Raw genomic sequence first — 20,653 nt, forward strand, 5'->3', positions numbered from 1 at the left:
CTTATTTACTTCCTAATAGCCTTGAGTTTTTTTGTTTGTTTTTGAGGTTCCAGCTTTTATCTCTGCCTTGTCCGTGAACCTGTGGAGCTGACTTCACTTCTGGCTCCCTAGATAATGTGTCACTCAGGTTTGGCTAGTTAGAGCCTTACAGTCTTTCTGTCCATGGATTTGAGACTTTTCCTAAGGTTCCATGTTGTAAAGAATCAGCTTGCAATGCAGGAGACCCTGGTTTGATTCCTGGGTTGGGAAGATCCACTGGAGAGGGGATAGGCTACCCACTCCAGTATTCCTGGGCTTCCCTTGTGGCTCAGCTGGTAAAGAATCTACCTGCAATGTGGAAGACCTGGGTTTGATCCCTGGGTTGGGAAGATCTCCTGGAGAAAGGAAAGGCTACCCTCTCCAATCCCCTGCCCTAGAGAATGCTATGGACTGTATAATCCATGGGGTTGCAGAGAGTTGGACATGACTGAGCAGCTTTCACTGCAACAGCTGCACGTGTATTGAGTGAGGTCTCTTACCTGTAAGCTGCGCACCTGAGAGCAGGAAGGGGCTATTACTATAGCAATCACCTGGAGACAGTGTGGGGTCTGAGGATAGAGCCAGCGCAGAGAAGTGCAGAGGGAACCTTGCCATAGGATTTTGAAAGCTGTTTTGCTCCATACTCAAAACAAAATAGAATGTTTAGGAGATTGATAAATTACCTTTTTTGATCAATGTGCTTTGAATTGTAGTAGTAGTCCAAGTTTAACTGAAACTTGGATGAGAGGTTTGGATGAAGGAGGTCCCTCTTAAATATCTTGTGGTCCTAGAATGCCCCAGTAGCACAGGGAGGTTCTGGGGTTGATGGAAGGGCTTCCACTGGTTTTCCAATTGTGATTCCCAGGCCTCAAGTGCTTGAGTTGTCTTCTGTCAAGTGTCGTTCTGGACCTTTTGGAGAAGTAGACATTTAAGGATTCAACCTAATTACAGTGAAAAATGATGACTCTACTTTTTACTCAGTGAAGGTTATCAGAACTGCAAGGAACAATATAATTTATTCCCCCTAGGGTGCTTTCATTGCATTTTATTGCTTTAACTATGATTGTAGAATGTCATCAACTTTTACTGAATTTAGAAATTTTGTATTTTAAGGACTGTTAACTGTAAATTCTTTAGTATTTTCCTTTTGAAAATGAAGTTCTTTTGTAAGAAGTAGAAAGATAAAATGATTTTTTTATAATCATTGAAATAATATATATAAAGAAAAAACTAATTTCCCTTCTCTTGCTACTTTGCCCAGCTCAGGGTTAATAGCCTGTTAATATATCCTTCAAGACCTTTGCCTATGCACAGAAATGGAAATAGAAATAATAAGAAAAACTATATTTAAATAATAATAAACTATATTTAAGTATACGAACAGAGCAAGAGAGCCAGGCAGTTAGTCAAGCAGAGACACAGAATCCAACAAAAGCACAGTTTGATAGAGCCACAGAAAGGGACACAGAGGAAGAGATAAAGATAAAGGGACAGAAAGCCCCACAGAGAATCTAACAAGAGCGCATGTGTGCACACACACACACTCTATAGTTTCACTGTCTTAAAAATCCTGATGTCCACCGTTCATTGCCCATCTCCACCACTATCCCTAACAAACACTTGTTTTATTTTATTTTTTTACTGTCTGCATAGTTTTACCTCTTCCAGACTATCATCAAAGTTGGAAATACACAGTACGTAGCCTTTACAGGTTGGGCTTCCTTCACTTAGTAATATAGATTTAAGTTTGCTGCATGAATTTTCATAGCTTTGTACCTCATTTGTTTTTAGTGCTGATCAGTGTTCTATTGTCTGAATGTATTTACCCGTTCACCTACTAAGAGATATCTTGGTCGCTTCCAAGTTTTTACAGTTAGGAATAAAGCAGCTATAAACATTCATGTGAGAGTTTCTTTGTAAATAAAAGTTTTAAACCTCTTTAGGTAGATATCAAGGGGTGCAGTTACTGGATTGTATGTAAGAGTATGTTTGCTTTTGTAAGAAATTTCCAGATTGTCTTCAAAAGTGGCTGCATTTGCATTTCCACAAGCAGTGAGTGAGTTTGTTGCTCCATGTCCTCACCAGCATTTGGCATTGTTAGCATTATGGATTTTTGTCGTTCTAAGTATGTATGACATTGTTGTTTCAATTTGCCTTTCTCTGTTGAAAAATGATATTCGTGCACTTATTTGCCATCTGTGTTTTTTCTTTGGTGAGGTATCTGTTCAGATCTTTCACTCATTTTTAAATTAAGCTTTTTGTTTTTTTGTTGTTTTTCAGTCCCTAAGTTGTGTCTGACTCTTTGTGATGACATGAACTTCAGCACCCCGGGCTTCCCTGTCTTTCACTGTCTCCTGGAGTTTGCTAAAATTCATATCCATTGAATTGGTGATGCTATCTAACCATCTCATCCTCTGTCATCCTCTTCTCCTGCCCTCAATCTTTCCCAGCCTCAGGGTCTTTTCCAGTGAGTCAGCTCATCACATCAGGTGGCCAAATTATTGGAGCTTCAGCATCAGTCCTTCCAATGAATATCCAGGATTGATTTCCTTTAGGATCAACTGGTTTGATCTCCTTGCAGTCCAAGGGACTCTCAAGGGTCTTCTCCAGCACCACAGTTCTAAAGCATCAGTTCCTCGGTGCTCAGCCTTCTTTATGATCCAACTCTCACATCCATACGTGACTACTGGAAAAACCATAGCTTTCGCTATCCGACCTTTGTCAGCAAGCTGATGTCTTTTTTTAATATACTGTTTAGGTTTGTCATAGCTTTTCTTGCAAGGAGCAAGTGTCTTTTAATTTCCTGGCTGTAGTCCCCATCCGCAGTGATTTTGGAGCCCAAGAAAATAAAGTCTGTCACTGTTCCTACTTTTCTCCATCTATTTGCCATGAAGTGATGGGACCGGATACCATGATCTTTTGATTTTTGGATGTTGAGTTTTAAGCCAGTTTTTTCATTCTTCTCTTTGACCCTCATCAAGAGGCTCTTTAGTTCCTCTTTGCTTTCTGCCATTAGATTCTAACTCTTGCTTCTTGTCTTGCATACAGCTTTCTCAGGAGACAGGTAAGATGGTCTGGTATTCCCCTTTATCTAAAAATTTTCCATAGTTTGTTGTGATACACACAGTCCAAGTCTTTTCCATTGTTGGTGAGGCATAAGTAGATGTTTTTCTGGAGTTCCCTTGCTTTTTCTGTGATCCAGCTGATTTTGGCAGTTTGATCTTTGGTTCCTCTGGCTTTTCTAAATCCAACTTGTACATTTAGAAGTTCTTAATTCAGGTACTTCTGAAGCCTAACTTGATGAAGCCTAACTTGAAGGATTTTGAGCATCACCTTGCTAGCATGTGAAATGAATACAACTGTATAGTAGTTTGTACGTTGTTTGGCATTGCCTTTCTTTGGGAGTGAAATGAAAATTGACCTTTTCCAATCCTGTGGCTACGCTGAGTTTTCCAAATTTCCTGACACATTGAGTGCAGCACTTCAACAGCCTCATCTTTTAGGCTTTGAAATACGCCAGCTGGAATTCCATCACCTCCACGAGCTTTGTTTCGCTTCCTAAGGCCCACTTTACTTCACACTTCAAGATGTCTGGCTCTAGGTGAGTAACCACACCTTCATGGTTATCCGGGTTATTAAGGCCTTTTCTGTATAGTTCTTCTTTGTATTCTTGCCACGTCTTTTTAGCATCTTCGCTTCTGTTAGGCCCTTGCCGTTTCTGTGCTTCATTGTGGTCATCTTTGCATGAAATTTTCTCTTGGTATCTCTGATTTTCTTGAAGAGATCTCTTTCCCATTCTATTTTCCTCTGTTTGCATTGTTCACTTAAGGGCTTCTTGTCTGTCATTGCTACTGTTGTTTTCTTATTACTGAGTTTTTACATTTCTTTGTATGTGTCGTTTGTGCTGTGCTGTGCTTAGTCACTTGGTTGTGTCAGACTCTTTGCGACCCCACGGACTGTATAGCCCACCAGGCTCCTTTGTCCATGAGGATTCTCTGGGCAAGGCTTGCCATGCCCTTCTCTAGGGGATTTTCCCACCCCAGGGGTCAAACCCAGGTCTCCCACATTGCAGGCAGATTCTTTACCATTTGAGCCACCAGGAAAACACATGTGTTGTATACCAGACCTTATCAGATACATTTTAAAAAGATTTTCCCCAGTCTGGCTTGTCTTTTTATTCTCTTGTGTCTTTTGTAGAGCTGAAGTTTTTAGTTTTAATCAAATCCTGCTTCCTTCACAAGAACCCCATTTCTTTTCCCCTGGTTGCAATTTTGGTGTCATTGTCAAGGGTTTTCTGTTATCTTCTAGGAGTTTTTTGGGAGAAGGAAATGGCAACCCACTCCAGTATTCTTGCCTAGAGAATCCTGTGGACAGAGGAGCCGGGTGGGCTGCTGTCCATAGGGTCACACAAGAGTCGTACATGACTGAAGTGACTTAGCATGCATACATGCATTGGAGGAGGAAAGGAAATGGCAACCCACTCCAGTATTCTTGCCTGGAGAATCCCAGGGACAGAGGAGCCTGGTGGGCTGCCGTCTATGGGGTCGCAGAGTCGGACTTGACTGAAGTGATGTAGCAGCAGCAGGAGTTTTTTAGTTTTGCATTTTTCCCTTAGGTCTATGATCCATCTTGAGTTAATTTTTGTGAAATGTTTAAGGTCTATATCCAGATTCTTTTGTTCTTTTTTGTTCTTGGCATGTGTATGTCCACTTGTTAAGCAGCCTTTATTGAAGACTCCATTTTTCCACCAAAACGCCTTTGCTCTGTTGTTGAAGATCAGTTGTCTGGTTTTGGAATTAGAGTAATGCTGGCCTTTTGGAATGAGTTAGGAAGTAGTATTTCGTAGCTCTTCTTGTATTTTCTGGAAGAGATTGTAGAGAACTGATATAATGTCTCCCTTAAATGTTTGGTGGAATTCGCCAGTCAAGCTGTTTGGTCTATGCTTTCTGTTTTGAAAGGCTATTAATTATTGATTCATTTTCTGTAATAGATTTGAACCTGTTAAGATGATCTGTTTCTCACTATGTGAGTTTTGGTAGGTTGTGTCTTTCTAGTTGTTGTTTCATTTCATCTAGTATATAAAATTTGTGGTCATAGAGTTGTTCATATATTCCTTTGCTGTGCTTTTAATGTTTGAGGGAACAATAGTGATGTGTCCCTTCTTTCATTTTTGATATTAGTAATTTGTACTTTTTCTCTTTCTTTCCTTAGTTAACCTGGTTAGAGCCTTATTATTCTTTTCAGAGGATCAGTTTTCAGTTTCACTGATTTTTCTTTTTGTATTGATTTTCCATTTTCAGTATCACTGATTTCTGTTCCAATTTTTATTATTTGTCTTCTGCTTACTTAGCTCTTTTTCTAGTTCCTTGGGTGGATGCAGAGGTAATTGATTTTAGATATTCTTTTCTAATACATATATTCAGTGCTGTAATTTTCCCCTAAGCAACAGCTTTGCTGTATCCCAAGTGTTTTGGTAAAGTGTGTTTTATTTACTTCAAAATATTTAAAAATTAACTTTTAGATTTCTCCTTTAACCCACTTATTTAGAAAAAAAATTTAATGTATTTTGCAGTTTTCCAGCTATCTTTCTGTTACTGATTTCTAGTTTAATTCCATTGTGATCTGATGGCATACTTTGTATGATTTCTATTCTTTTAAGTTTGCTTAAGTGTACTTTATGTGTGTAACTGGGCCTGTCTTGGTGAATGTTTCATGGGGAATTGAGAAGATGTATTTATTCTGCTGTTGTTGAAGTATTATACAGACATAAATTAGATCCAGCTGACTGATAGTGGTGTTCAAATATGTTCTCACTAACTTCTTTGTATTGAATTTGCCAGTTAATCTTAGAGGGGTCTTGACGTGTCCAACTGCAGTGGAGAGTTTTGACACTGTTGCTGGGATTATGCACATTAGGTTGTTATGTTTTGGAAAATTGATTCGTTTAAGTAATGAGCATTCCTTATGTAATGCTCCACTTTATTCTGTTGACTTCTTTTGCTCTTAACTCAGCTCCATCTGAAGTTTAATATGGTTTCTCCTGCTTTTCTTTTGCTTAGTATTACTCTGTCGGTCTTTACATTTAAAGTGGATTTTTTTGTAGACAACATAAAATTGGGTTGGGCCTTTTCAAAAATTCAGTGCAACATTCTGCTCTGAATAACTGGTGTATTTTAGACCATTGGCATTTAAAGTACTTGTTGATGTAGCTGAATTATTATCGACTGTAATTTGTTTTGTTTTCTATTAGTTACCCTTGCTTGTTTTTCTTCTGTTCTTTTGCTGCCTTCTCTTGTCTTTGTCTTTTTATATGACTCTGTTTTTTCTCTTTTCTGAGCATATAAATCCTTTAAAAATTTTTTTTAGCTGAGCTTGTGTTTGCAATATACATTTACAATTGGTCCAAGTTCTCTTTAAAATATCATTATGTGACTTTAGGTTGTATGCATTCGTTCATGCTTCACTTCTATCTGACAGTCTGTGACCCTGTGGACCATAGTCCACCAGGTTCCTCTGTCCATGAGATTTTCCAGGCATGAATACTGGATTGGGTTGCCATGCCCTCCTCCAAAGGATCTTTAGGTACCTCATAATAGAGGATTCCTGTTTCCTCCCTCCTATCCCTTATAACATTATTGTTATTCATTTTACTTATCCATAAGCTGTAATCACTCAACTCATTTTTGCTATTATTTCTTTAAACAGACTCTTAACTGGTCAGTGAATAATAAGGAAAATATTTTATTCTACCTTCATTTAAGTTGGTCAGTTTTTTTCATTAAACACTTTATAAATAGTTCATTTCACTCTCTTCTTGCTTGTATAGCTTCTGAGGAGAAATCCAATATGCATTTTATCTTTCCTACTGTATAGGTAAGTTGTTTTTTTTTTTTCCTGGCTTCTATCAAGATTTTCTTTTTGTCTTTGATTCTCTGCAGGTTGCATGTGATAGACCTAGGTGTCGATGTTTTGTTATTTATCCTCCTTTATATTTAAGCTTCCTGGATTTGTGGTTGGATATTTATCATTTGGGGAAATTTCAATCATTATTAGTTTTAGGTTTTTTTCTGTCCTTCCCCCATCCCCTTCGTCCTTTCTTCCTTCCTTCCTCATTCCCTTATTTGTTTCTGGTATTACTATTTATATCTATGTTGTTATTGTTCCATGTTTTTTTTGGACTTTCTTTTTCACTTTCTTTTTTTCCTTGGCATTTCAGCCTTTGGAAGTTCCTTTTGACATATCTTTAAGCTCACTGATTCTTTGCTTGCTTAAATCTGGTGTGTTGATGAACCCAACAAAGGCATTCTTTGTTTCTCTTAACAGTATTTTTTATTTCCATCATTTCCTTTTGGTTGTTTCTTAGAAATTTCCATTTTTCTGCTTACAGTACCCATGTGTTCTTGCATGTTGTTTATTTTTTCCATAAGAGCCCTTAGAATATTAATCACTGTTACTTTCAAATTCTTGGTGTGATAATTCCATTATGCTTGGTTTTCCATATTCAGACAGTGTTTTAGCATGCCTTGTAATTTTCTGTTGAAAGGGATATATAATGTATTTAGTAAAAGAAAATGAGATAAATTGACTTTCAGTGTAAGGTATTATATTTATCTGGCTAGCAGTTAGGTTGTGTTTGGTGTTTGCTGAAGCTGTATCAGAGGCTAAAATTTCCTTCCCTGTTGTCTTTTGGCTTCCCTGGAGACTACTTCTTAAATAAGGTCAGAGATGCATAGTTATTTTGTAGTACCCTGTTATTATTTATGATGGTAAGTTATAGGGGGAAGGGAAGTGTTCTGTAGTCCTATGATTTGGCCTCAGTTTTTTTAGTCTCTATCCTCAAGACATATTTACCTGTTTTCTTGTTTTTGTTCCCTCTTAAGTGAGACAGGAATGCTAAAAGGCACTGGAGTTTAGTGTTTCTTTACCCTAAGTCAAATATTAGAGTGTTCTGGAATTGGATATTTCCTTTTTGCTAGGTTGATGAGGCTCTTATTGAACCCCAGTTGGTTAGGTTCTGGTAGAATAGTTTCTGTTGAGGACAGACCTTGTTAAAGAACAGAACGCTTTAGGGATATTTCATCATGACTGTTTTTCCCCTCACTTTCCTGGAAGAACAACTTGATTTTCAGTGTGATAGATAACCTGGTGGGGTTCCTGGTGATAAAATTCACAAAAGTGGTGGGGGGGCTTCCCTAAGCCTGGAACCCCTGGAGTTTTAACTGAAATTTGTTCATGCTGAGTCTTCAGTAATTTGTCCATCATAATTTAGGCTTTCCTATGCTGGTAATGGTGGTTTTGTGGCATTTTCTGCTTCTGAGCTTTGCTGAATTGACTATTCTCTGTATCTGCCTGTCTCACCTGCCAGTTTTGGGGCAGTGGTTTGCTCTGTGACCCCAATTCTCTGATAACCTAAGAACTGTTGAATTTTAGTTTGTTTTGTTATTTTAGTTTGTTTTGCTATTTGCTATGAGGATGGGTATGGGAACTTCCAAACTCCTTACTGTTGCATCAGACACCATAAGCCCCCTGTGGTAATGACTTTTATTTATTCTATATTTTACTTTTCTTACTAAAGAATATAACATATCTCAAGATGATAAAGCTTTCTTTTTCTAGTTGCATGGTATGCATAAACTGGGCTGATTCAATCATTCTTCTTGATGGGCACTCAGGTTTCCCCATCTTTTCCCATTATTAACAGTACTGCTAGAAATGTGTTTATACATGTATCCTTGCATGCTGGCTATGTCATTTCCTTAGGTTACTTCCAAAAGTGTGATATCCACGTCAAATGATATTTTCTTTTGTTAGCCTACTTTGTCAAAAAATTGTAGCAGTGTATGAATTTCCTTTCATTTGGACATCACTGGATATTGTCACCCTGATAGGTAAAAATGGTTTCCCATTGTTTTTTTGATTAGTACTTTCCCAATTAGAGTGAGGTCTGAAGCATCTTTGTCTACCATTTTAGCTTCCTGAGTGCATCTTTATTTGTGATATTGCCATTTCTATCATTTGGATTATTTGCTTATTCCTTATAAATTTGTATTCTAGGCCCAGTTGTTAATATATTTTAAACTTATTATTTGTGTTCCTTATAGAAAAGTCAGAAAATGGCAGCATAAGAAGAAAATAAAAATCACCCATCTGCTCACAGAGATAAACTGCTCTTAGAATTTTGATATTGGACATTTTTCTAAGCATATGTATGTATATAAATTCCTACCAAAATGAAATTTTACTTGGCATGCTATATAAAAATATTATTACATGCGATTTTATGTTTAACTACAAAATAAAAAATATCAAGCAAGAGAAAAAAGCTTTTGAAACGTAGATCATGACCTACTAAATTGATTTCATGACACACAGTTTGAAAACATTGCCTGAAACTATGTAAATATGCAACCTTGATAAAAGAAAAATAAAAATATGGGAACAATAAATATATCCCTTAATTCAAGATAACTTGAATGTCTTCTATGCTTTTCATTTATTTAGCTTTTTTCAGACATTTAAAAAATTCAGTATTACTGAAAGGCTCAAACATAATTAAAAGTAGACAAAGTAGTATGATGAATCCCACTGTCCCCATCCCTTACATTTAGCAGTTATCACATTTTGCTAATCTTGTTTTACCAAACAATCCATATTTAAATTTACCTAGTTGGCTCAAAAAATAGTTTTCATAATTGGCTTTCTTTGAATCTGGATGCAAGCAAGAGATCTGCGCACTGTGTGGTTAATAATGTCTTAAGTCGCTTGTGATCTATAGTATCTACTCTTGCCTTTTAAAATTTTTGCTCTACTTATTGCTCCCCTGGTGACTCAGATGGTAAAGAATCTGCCCACAATGCAGGAGATTGGAGTTTGATCCCTGGGTTGGGAAGATCCCCTGGAGGAGGAAATGACAACCCACACCAGTATTCTTGCCTGGAGAATTCCATGGACAGAGGAACCTGTGGGCTGTAGTCCATGGGGTCACAAAGAGTGGGACATGACTGATCACCGAATGTTGATTGATTGAAGGATAGACCATGCTTTGGGTTTGACAGATGCTTTCTTTGGTGGTGGTAAAGGACAGAAATGGTATGCCACCTAACAGAAGCAGAAGATATTAAGAAGAGGTGGCAAGACTACACAGAAGAATTACACGAAAAAGATCTACATGACCCAGATATCAACAATGGTGTGCTCACTCAATTAGAACTAGACGTTCTGTAATGCAAAGTCAAGTGGGCCTTAGGAAGCATCACTATGAACAAAGCTAGTGGAGGTGAAGAAAGTCCAGCTGAGTCATTGAAGATCCTAAAAGATGATGCTGTGAAAGTGTTGCACTCAATATGCCAGCAAATTTGGAAAACTCAGCAATGGCCACAGGACTGGAAAAGGTCAGTTTTCATTCCAGTCCCAAAGAAGGGCAGTGTCAAAGAATGTTCAAACTACCACACAATTGTACACATCTCACATGCCAACAAAGGAATGCTCAAAGTTCTCCAAGCCAGGCTTCAACAATAAATGAACCGAGAACTTTCAGATGTTCAAGCTGGATTTAGAAAAGGCAGAGAAACCAGAGATCAAATTACCAACATCCATTGTATCATAGAAAAAGCAAGAGAGTTCCAGAATAAAAATCTACTTTATTGACTACACCAAAGCCTTTGACTGTGTGGATCACAACAAACTATGGAAAATTCTTAAACAGAAGGGAATACCAGACCACCTTAACTACCGCCTGAGAAATCTGTATGCAGGTCAAGAAGCACCAGTTAGAACCAGACATGCAACAAAAGACTGGTTGTAAATTGGGAAAGGAATAGGTCACTGCTGTATATTTTCACATGTTTATTTAACTTATATGTAGAGTCTATCATGTGAAATGCCTGGCTGGATGAAGCAAAAAGGTAGAATCAAGATTGCCAGGAGAAACATCAATAACCTCAGATATGCAGATGACACCACCCTTATGGCCGAAAGCAAAGAGGAACTAAAGAGCCTCTTGATGACAGTAAAAGAGGAGAGTGAAAAAGCTGCCTTAAAACTCCATATTCAGAAAACTAAGATCATGGCATCCGGTTGCATCACTTCATGGCAAATAGATGGAGAAACAGTGGAAACCGTGAGAGACTTTATTTTCTTGGGCTGCAAAATCACTGCAGATGGGGACTGTAGCCATGAAATTAAAAGACGCTTACTCCTTGGAAGAAAAGTTATGACCAACCTAGACAGCATATTAAAAAGCAGAGACATTACTTTGCCAACAAAAGTCTGTCTAGTCAAGGCTATGGTTTTTCCAGTAATCATGTATGGATGTGAGTTGGACCATAAAGAAAGCTGAGCGCAGAGAATTGATGCTTTTGAACTGTGGTTTTGGAGAAGACTCTTAAGAGTCCTTTGGACTGCAAGGAGATCTAACTGGTTAATCATAAGGAAATTAATTCTGAATATTCATTGGAAGGGCTGATGCTGAGTCTCCAATACTTTGGTCACCTGATGCAAAGAACTGACTCATTGGAGAAGACCCTGAGGCTGGGAAAGATTGAAGGCAGAAGGAGAGGGGACGACAGAGGTTGAGATAGTTGGATGGCATCACCGACTCGATGGACATGAGTTTGAGCAAGCTCCAGGAGTTGGTGAGAGATAGGGAAGCCTGGCATGCTGCAGTTCATGGGATCGCAAAGGGTCAGACATGAGTGAGCGACTGAGCTTGTTCTTCTAATCGTATTATTTCCTGTAAATGGAAGTTGGCTATAGATGATTATTGAGATGTAAGTTCACATTTTTGGCAAGTGTACTTCAAAAGTGATCCTGGAAACTTATTTTTTTGCAGTTTCTGTGGGCAGGAATTTGGGAAGCTTAGCTAGGCAGTTTTAACTTGAATTCTTTCATAAAATTGCAGTGGAATGTTGACTGGGGCATCATCAGTAGAAGGTGTAACCAGGGTTGGAGAATCTATTCCAGGTTGGCTCTCTCACATGGCTGGCAAATTGTAATTCACTGTTGAGGGAAGGTCTCAGTTGTTAGTGTGGACCTTTCAAAAGTGTTAGTTGATTATTTGACAGCCTGGAGGCTGGCTTCTTGGGTCAAATGATCCAAGAAAGTTTTTAATAATTTTTTTTATATTGAATGTGTATGTCTTTTCAGAGAACAAAAGTTCATGTCATCTACAAGTGGGGATAGTTTTAGCACTCATATTTTACTTCTTATTCTTAATTCAGTATGGGCTTCCCTGGTGGCTGAGATGGTACAGAATCTGCCTGCATTGCAGGAGACCTGGGTTCAATCCCTGGGTTGGGAAGATCCCTGGAGGAGGACATGGCAACCTACTCTAGTGTTCTTGCCTGCGGCATCCCCATGGACAGAGGAGTCTGGTGGGCTATAGTCCAGAGGGTCACAAAGAGTTGGACAAGTAGAAATAGAATGCAAGACATTATGTTTTACTTAACACAATCTGTTAGTTTTATTTTTTTAAATTTTATTTATTTTTTAATTTTAATTTTTTAATTTTTATTTTTTAAAACTGTTAGTTTTAATAATATTTTTATTTAACCCAATATGTCAATAAATTATTTGGAAACAATTTAACAAATTATCAAGATATGAATTTTTTTACTTGTGACTTTTTGAAATCAATGTATGTTTTATACTTCAGGAACGTTTAGACCATCCACATTTCAAGTGAGCGGTAGCCACATGTAGCTAGTAATTACTGTATTGGGCTGTTCAACTCTGGATATTCTTTGTATAATTAACTGTGTTATGTATACCATCAAAGATAGTGAGATAGAGGTATCAACTGCATAATCTTTGATAACCTACTTTAACTCATTATCATCAGTATATTTCCATATCAGCAACATACTTCTGCAATATTTTTCAGAGTGCACAATATGGTATAGATGTACCATAATACCTGTTTGTGGGGTGTTTTTTTTTTTTTTTTGGCTTAATGTTTTTAGGTGTTGTTATATTGCTTTTAGTGAACATGCTTATAGAGAAAACTTTTATGTCTTTATTTCCTTGTGATAAATATCTATAAAAGCCCTTGCTATGTTAAAGGGCACAGGATTTTCAAAGCTTTGGGGGTGCCTTTGCCAAATTATATTTTGTAAATATGCCGGTTTACTACTGGCAGCATATAACAGTGTAAGTTTACGTCATACCTACGTTAATACTGTGTAATTTTCCTTTGGAAATATTTTCCTCTTAGTTAAAAGTGGTATATGATTTGTATATTTTGATTAATGGTGAGATTAAATACATAGGCATCTGCATATTGACAGTTCATTAATTTTTCATTTTCTATTGTTGTCCTGGTCTTTTCTTGGTTCAGTTCAGTTGCTCAGTCGTGTCCCCATGGACTCTTTGCGACCCCGTGGACTGAAGCATGCCAGGCCTCCCTGTCCATCACCAACTCCCGGAGTTTACTCAAAGTCATGTCCATCGAGTCGGTGATGCCATCCAACCATCTCATCCTCTGTTTTCCCTTCTCCTCCCGCCTTCAGTCTTTCCCAGCATCAGAGTCTTTTCAAATGAGTCAGCTCTTTGCATGAAGTGGCCAAAGTATTGTAGTTTCAGCTTCAGCATCAGTTCTTCCAATGAATACTCAGGACTGATTTCCTTTAGGATGGACTGGTTTGATCTCCTTGCAGTCCAAGGGACTCTCAAGAGTCTTCTCCAACACCATAGTTCAAAAGCATCAATTCTTCTGTGCTCAGCTTTCTTTATAGTTCGACTCTCACATCCATACATGACTACTGGAAAAACCATGGGTTTGACTAGATGGACCTTTGTTGGCAAAGTAATGTCTCTGCTTTCTAATATGCTGTCTCGGTTGCTCATAACTTTTATTCCAAGGAGCGAACGTCTTTTAATTTCATGGCTACAGTCCCCATCTGCAGTGATTTTGGAGCCTCCCAAAATAAAGCCTGTCACTGTTTCCATTGTTTCCCCATCTATTTGTCATGAAGTGATGGGACCAGATGCCATGATCTTAGTTTTCTGAATGTTGTGTTTTAAGTCAGCTTTTTCACTCTCCTCTTTTACTTTGATCAAGAGGCTGTTTAGTTTTTCTTTGCTTTCTGCCTTAAGGGTGGGGTCATCTGCATATCTGAGGTTATTGATGTTTCTCCTGGCAATCTTGATTCCAGCTTGTGCTTCATCCAGCCCAGCGTTTCCCATGATGTACTTTGCATTTAAGTTAAATAAGCAGGGTGACAATATACAGGCTTCACGTACCCCTTTCCCTATTTGGATCTGGTCCATTCATTATTCCTTGTCCAGTTCTAACTGTTGCTTCCTGACCTGCAACCAGGTTTCTTAAGAGGCAGGTCGCATGGTCTGGTATTCCCATTTCCTTCAGAATTTTCCAGTTTTTTGTGATCCATACAGTCAAAGGCTTTGGCATAATCAATAAAGCAGAAATAGGTGTGTTTCTGGAACTCTTTCTTTTTCAGTGATCGAGCGGACGTTGGCAATTTGATCTCTGGTTTCTTTGCCTTTTCTAAAACCAGCTTGAACATCTGTAAGCTCATGGTTCACGTGCTGTTAAAGCCTGGCTTGGAGAATTTTGGGCATTACTTTACTAGCATGTGAGAGAAGTGCAGTTGTGCGGTAGTTTGAGCATTCTTTGGCATTGCCTTTCTTTGGGATTGGAATGAAAACTGACCTTTTCCAGTCCTGTGGCCACTGCTGTTGTCCAAATTTGGTGAAATAGTGAGCGCAGCACTTTCACAGCATCAGCTTTTAGGATTTGAAATAGCTTCACTGGAATTCCATCTCCTCCACTAGCTTTGTTCGTGTTGATGCTTCCGAAGGCCCACTTGACTTCACATTCCAGGATGTCTGTCTCTAGGTGGGTGATCACACCATCATGATTATCTGGGTCATGAAGATCTTTTCTGTATAGTTCTTCTGTGTATTCTTGCCACCTATTCTTAATATCTTGTGCTTCTGTTAGGTCCATACAATTTCTGTCCTTTATTGTGCCCTTCTTTGCAAGAAATGTTCCCTTGGTATCTCTAATTTTCTTGAAGAGATCTCTAGTGTTTCCCATTCTGTTGTTTTCCTGTCTTTGCATTGATCGATGAGGATGGCTTTCTTATCTCTCCTTGCTATTCTTTGGAACTCTACATTGAAATGGGAATATCTTTCCTTTTCTCCTTTGCTTTTCGCTTCTCTTCTTTTCACAGCTATTTATAAGTCCTCAGATAGCCAGTTTGCTTTTTCGCATTTCTTTTTCTTGGGGATGGTCTTGATTCCTGTCTTCTGTACAATGTCACGAACCTCTGTCCATAGTTCATCAGGCACTCTGTCTATCAGATCTGGTCCCTTAAATCTATTTCTCACTTCCCCTGTATAGTCATAAGGGATTTGATTTGGGTCATACCTGAATGGTCTAGTGGTTTTCCCCACTTTCTTCAATTTTATTCTGAATTTGGCAATAAGGAGTTCATGATCTGAGCCATAGTCAGCTCCTGGTCTTGTTTTTGCTGACACTATAGAGCTTCTTCATCTTTGGCTGCAAAGAATATGATCAGTCTGATTTTGGTGTTGACCATCTGTTGATGTCCATGTGTCATTTTTAGTATTTCTTCTTCTATTGTGGAGTCATTTAAATTGTACTTTCTAATTGTTTCCGATTTTAAGTTCTAATTGTTGCTGGCATGTAAGAAGTCTTTTTTTTGTGTGAAAGTGAGTCGTTCAGTCCTGTCCGACTCTTTGCAACTCCATAGACTATATAGTCCATGGAATTCTCCAGGCCAGAATACTGGAGTGGGTAGCCTTTCCCTTCTCCAGGGGATCTTCTCAACCCATGGAACGAACCCAGGTCTCCCGCATTGCAGGCAGATTCTTTAGCAGCTGAGCCACAAGGGAAGCCCCTGGACTAACCTTTTTTGTATACAAATTTTCTGATGTGTCTTTTTCTTTTTTAAAAATTCTTTTGGATCTGCAGAGGTTGTCATCTCTTCTACCAGTAATCTTGTTTTTGTCACTTTCAATGTTTGTTTCTAGTTTTACTTACCAAGTTCTAGAACAGTTAGTAATAATGAACATTCTTGTCTTGTGTACAACACCTGGCATCTTACTGTTAAATATGACACTAATTGTTTGTTTCAGGGAAATACTGTTGTAAAGAAAATATCCTATTGCAAGGTTACTATGAAATCTTTGCTTTAGTTGTTTTTTTATTTTTGGTTTTTTGCCTTGCCGTGTGACTTGCAGGACCCCCAGAGCACGGCTTAAACCTCGGCCCTGCTGTGAAGTTGCCCAGTGCAGTGCTGACCACTGGGCTGACAGGGGGTTCCCTTTGCTCTGTTTTTCTTCAGGAACTGATTATGAGTATATTTTGATGTCTATTTGGTGTATTGATGGCTTTTTTACTTTGAAAGATAGATGTATGGAATTTTATTAGCTTTTTCAGTCTTGAATTGGTAAATTAAACTGCTTGAGTGAGATATGTATAGATAATAGCTTTGGATTCAGTTTGTGCAAGTTTTGTTTAAGAATTTTGAATTTATCATTTGTATCATGTGTATGTGCTATGTGCTGTTGTATGTTTTAGTAGTAGGATTAATAAGTTGGTTTTACAAAATTAAGCTGTAATTTGTATGCTTTCACATACTCTGGAGCTGTATAAAAGAATTAAATTTTACATTTATTAAAGACTTACTAGAAGCCCATATAAAGCCCAACTGGACCCAGACTATTTTTTTTATTAAAAGTAATTCTTGTAACATCTTTAAATTTTCTTTGATGAACTATACTGATTGTTTTCGGCTTTTGCCAAGAAACAGTTCGTTCAGTAAGTAAAACAGCTAAGAATTGATTTTATATTAATCATACCCAGAAACTATGCAGTGTGGAAATTAGCTGTGTTGATTTTATATCATAGCAATTTTCTTTAGGGGAAGAAAGTTGGTTAGATATCTCCTTGGGATGTTATTGATACTAGATTCAGAGAGAAGAGAGTAAACATTATTAAATGACAAAAATATCAGTTCTTTTAAAGGATTAGTTTTCTTCCCAGCTCTTTATTTTTTAAAAATTTTGAACCTGTGGTAAAGTTATATGAGTAAAATCTTTAATGTATTAATTATTGTTGTTCTTAGGTGCATTTTATCTGGTGTTTGAATATATGGACCATGATCTGATGGGACTGTTGGAATCAGGCTTGGTTCATTTTAATGAAAATCACATAAAGTCATTTATGAGACAGCTCATGGAAGGTCTGGATTATTGTCATAAGAAGAACTTTTTGCATCGAGATATCAAATGTTCAAATATTCTTCTAAACAATAGGTATGATAAAAGTTTGACATATATGTTTAAAATGAATCATATATTGTCTACCTTGATGAGATTTAAAAATTAGTTTTTTATTGCTTAAAATATTTTTAACATAATCAGTATTACAGTTTGGACTACATCTGAAGTTGTGTTAAATATACTTCAGTTAATTAAATTCCAGTAATAGTTTGTAATGTATGTAAGGTAAACTTTGTTGACTTGTTGACATTCCATCTCCTCAATCTAAGCAATTTAATAAAATTAAGTGGATCAGACCTCTAAAGCTCTCTTTAGAGTTTGTTTAACCTTACAGGGATTTAGGAGTCATAAAGGCCTGGGTTTGAATCCACGGAGTAGTTTGAAGCTGTATACTAGTATCTGTAAACTATATACCAGTTTTAGTGAACTTGGGGAAACTATTTAACCCCTCCTTTTGTTGTTGCTGAACAGCAGCTGTCATACCTCAGTGGAGGAGAGAAAGGGACAGGAAGACTACTGAGCGTTATAAGCACCTCCCGGCTCCCAGCACTTAGTTGACCTTCTTGTGTGATAGTCTTCCAAATCATATGAATGATTCTTCTAATAATAATGTGATTTTAGTTTTAGATTAAAAATGAATTTTAGAGTCTTTCTTAATTTGGATTATTTTTAAAAAGTCATCACACTTTTTAAGTGAACTATTTTTGAAGTGTTATACACATGTACGTAGGTACCTACGTATATATTCAGAGTTTCTGTTAAATATTTTACTGGAAGCAGAACCTGAACTCTGATAATTCTGTTGTAATTGCTGCTGTTTGTTAAAGTGAGGCATGCCTGATCCTGATTTTAATTAATAGGAAGTATTCTGTAGAGCCCCTAGTCACTCTTAAGAACTGGAAAACTAAACATACATTTAAAATGATATGGTTTGGTTTTGTGCATTTTTGGCTGGAATTGAGCAGGTAATCTGTATTATTACTGAAGTAATACAAATTACTTCACTTTGTTAATTTTCATTGAAGTATACTTTTCTAAATAGGAACTGGATAATACTGAGAAACTTGTTATATTAGTACTTTTATGTATAATAAGATATATAATAATAGTACTGGTGTAATAGTAGCTGAAATTATCCAAAGAAAAGTACTGATTTTTTTGCCTTATATTGTTGTGAGCTTATCTATTTGTCTTTTCCTATAGAGCCTTGGGTCTGCAATGTAACCAGAGTTACTAGTTAGTTCTAGAAATAGAAGAGAATGTGTACCATCAATTCAGAGTAAACTAATACTTTTTGTTCATTTTATCTTACTACCATCAGAGGACAGATAAAGCTTGCAGATTTTGGACTTGCTCGATTATATAGCTCAGAAGAAAGGTAAGAATATTTTCAAATGAATATTGTAGACATTAGTGACCAGTTTTAGAAGCTATATTAAGAATACCTTATTGATAGTTTATTTTTTTAACAAAAGGGTTAACATGAAATGGTTAAATACATGAAATAATGAAGTTTTATATCATGTTGGATTGACTTTTATTTATAAGAATTTGTACATTAAATCAATGTAAAAATAAAAGATATTTTTAATATCTAGAGGTAAATATAATTTTCTTTTAAAAGTTTCTTAAATGAGCTTAGGAATTTTTTAAAAAGAATTAATACTTAAATTTCTAATGCACATCTAGATGTTAAGATGTTTGTGACTTTGTGTTTAATGAAAAATCTTAGTAAATGCTCTTTATGTTACACATTTAAGCTTATTTTTTTGTTTTAATTATTATTTTGAACTTCCTTAAACATATTTTTAACAATAGTTATATATGTAGTTGTGTCTGTTTCTTTTAAATTCCTTAGAACCTTTAACCTACTTCTTTATGTGGAGTCTCTCTGGCTAAGGTTGGTATTTGTATCCCATTTAGCTCCAAGAGATGATAGTACTGAAATATGACTTGTCTTACTGGGATTATTCTCAGAAGAATAATATGGAATTTCAAAATAAAATATTTTTCTGAAATAGTGCAGCTTATGGAGATAAACAATGAATTTAACTGGGTTCAATATCTCCAGTTTAGCCCATTCTTTTCTTCTCAGTGTTGTTTCTTTATATTATTTTTATTATATGCTGATATGTTATTATATATAATATGCATATATTATACATAATATATAAATTATATGCAACAATTATAATTATATATTATATAATTATTATTTATATTGATATATGTTATATATGTAAATTCTTTATGGCAATTCTGTAATTTACTTGGTGTAATCATAATTGGATATAGTAAAGTGTCAGTTAATTTGGAATTCTTAACAATAGGTGTTTATGTTCACTGAATGTTTGCCAGTTTCTGGTTACTTGAAAAAAATTCTTTTTAAAAATCCTTTTTTTCGAATTAAAAATTGGTTTATATTTTAATCTTGTAGTGCCGGTAACATAATTCTGAAAATTATTTTTAGAATTTAGAGGTTTTTAAATGGTTTGTTTGGGATACGTTAGAGTTCTTTTTAACCTCAGACCATGGTATGGACAGGTTGTAATGGACAGTGTTCCAGTCCCCTATTTGTACTTTAGCCCTAGCTTTTCTGCCTTTATTTGTTTTACCTAATTAATATTTAAAGGAAAGGTTGTATGCTTTTGCTTGTTTGCTTAAGTTGTTTTAGAGCTTAACAGCTTCATTTCCATTTGAGAAAACAGACCCAGAAAGGATTAAGTGACTTGAAATATTCAAAAGTATTTGTTAATATCATCTAGAGTATGAAGCTTGAAGTTCCCAACTTCCAGTTGTTTATTCTTTCCATCATATATAATAATGCATCTTGATAGAATTTGAAGGAAAAAAATATATAGGTTCATAAGTGTATTTAATCAAAAACTTCACTTGCATAGCTGGTTCACTGAGATTTCATTGTAGTTTGGTTTTCCTTTCTTAATACAAGTATATGTCTCTCATACTTTGACTATAAATCCTGTTCCTCTTGTTTTCATGTTAGGTTTCAGTGGAGATGGAGAACAGCTAAATTACCATTTTCCATCTGATGATTCTTTTTATGCAGATATTTGTCCTAATTGGAATAAGTATGTTCTAGAAAACCTATAGAGCCAAATTTTATGTCTGAATCCACTCTCCCATTGAATTTTTTTTTTAATGGAATGTTGGGTTTCAGTGGAGTGTCAGGGTTTGCTGTGTTAACTGAGGTTTGGTCCTCATTGTCTTGCTAAATTGAAAATTTAAAATCCCATAACTTTGCATCTTCAGGTAATGTATACTGAAAATTTCTGCTTATTCAAATGTTAAAAATTTGGTGTATCATTTTGTTTTACAAGCATTTATCCTATACTTCAGGGTTATGTAG

The 20,653-nt window shown here is 36.4% G+C and overlaps 1 protein-coding gene across 4 annotated transcripts in view; it reads left to right on the forward strand.

The window, feature by feature from the left end:
- CDK13 (cyclin dependent kinase 13) overlaps window positions 1-20,653 on the forward strand; it is a 119,655-nt gene that overhangs the window by 66,294 nt on the left and 32,708 nt on the right. For all 4 annotated transcript variants that reach the window (XM_070466705.1, XM_070466720.1, XM_070466714.1 and 1 more), the window contains exons 6-7: window positions 17,130-17,319; window positions 18,608-18,664. In XM_070466705.1, the coding sequence (XP_070322806.1) occupies window positions 17,130-17,319; window positions 18,608-18,664 (247 nt within the window). The remainder of the gene's footprint in view (window positions 1-17,129; window positions 17,320-18,607; window positions 18,665-20,653) is intronic.

This window comes from Odocoileus virginianus, chromosome 1 (genome assembly GCF_023699985.2).
Source record: "Odocoileus virginianus isolate 20LAN1187 ecotype Illinois chromosome 1, Ovbor_1.2, whole genome shotgun sequence".
Taxonomy (NCBI): domain Eukaryota; kingdom Metazoa; phylum Chordata; class Mammalia; order Artiodactyla; family Cervidae; genus Odocoileus; species Odocoileus virginianus.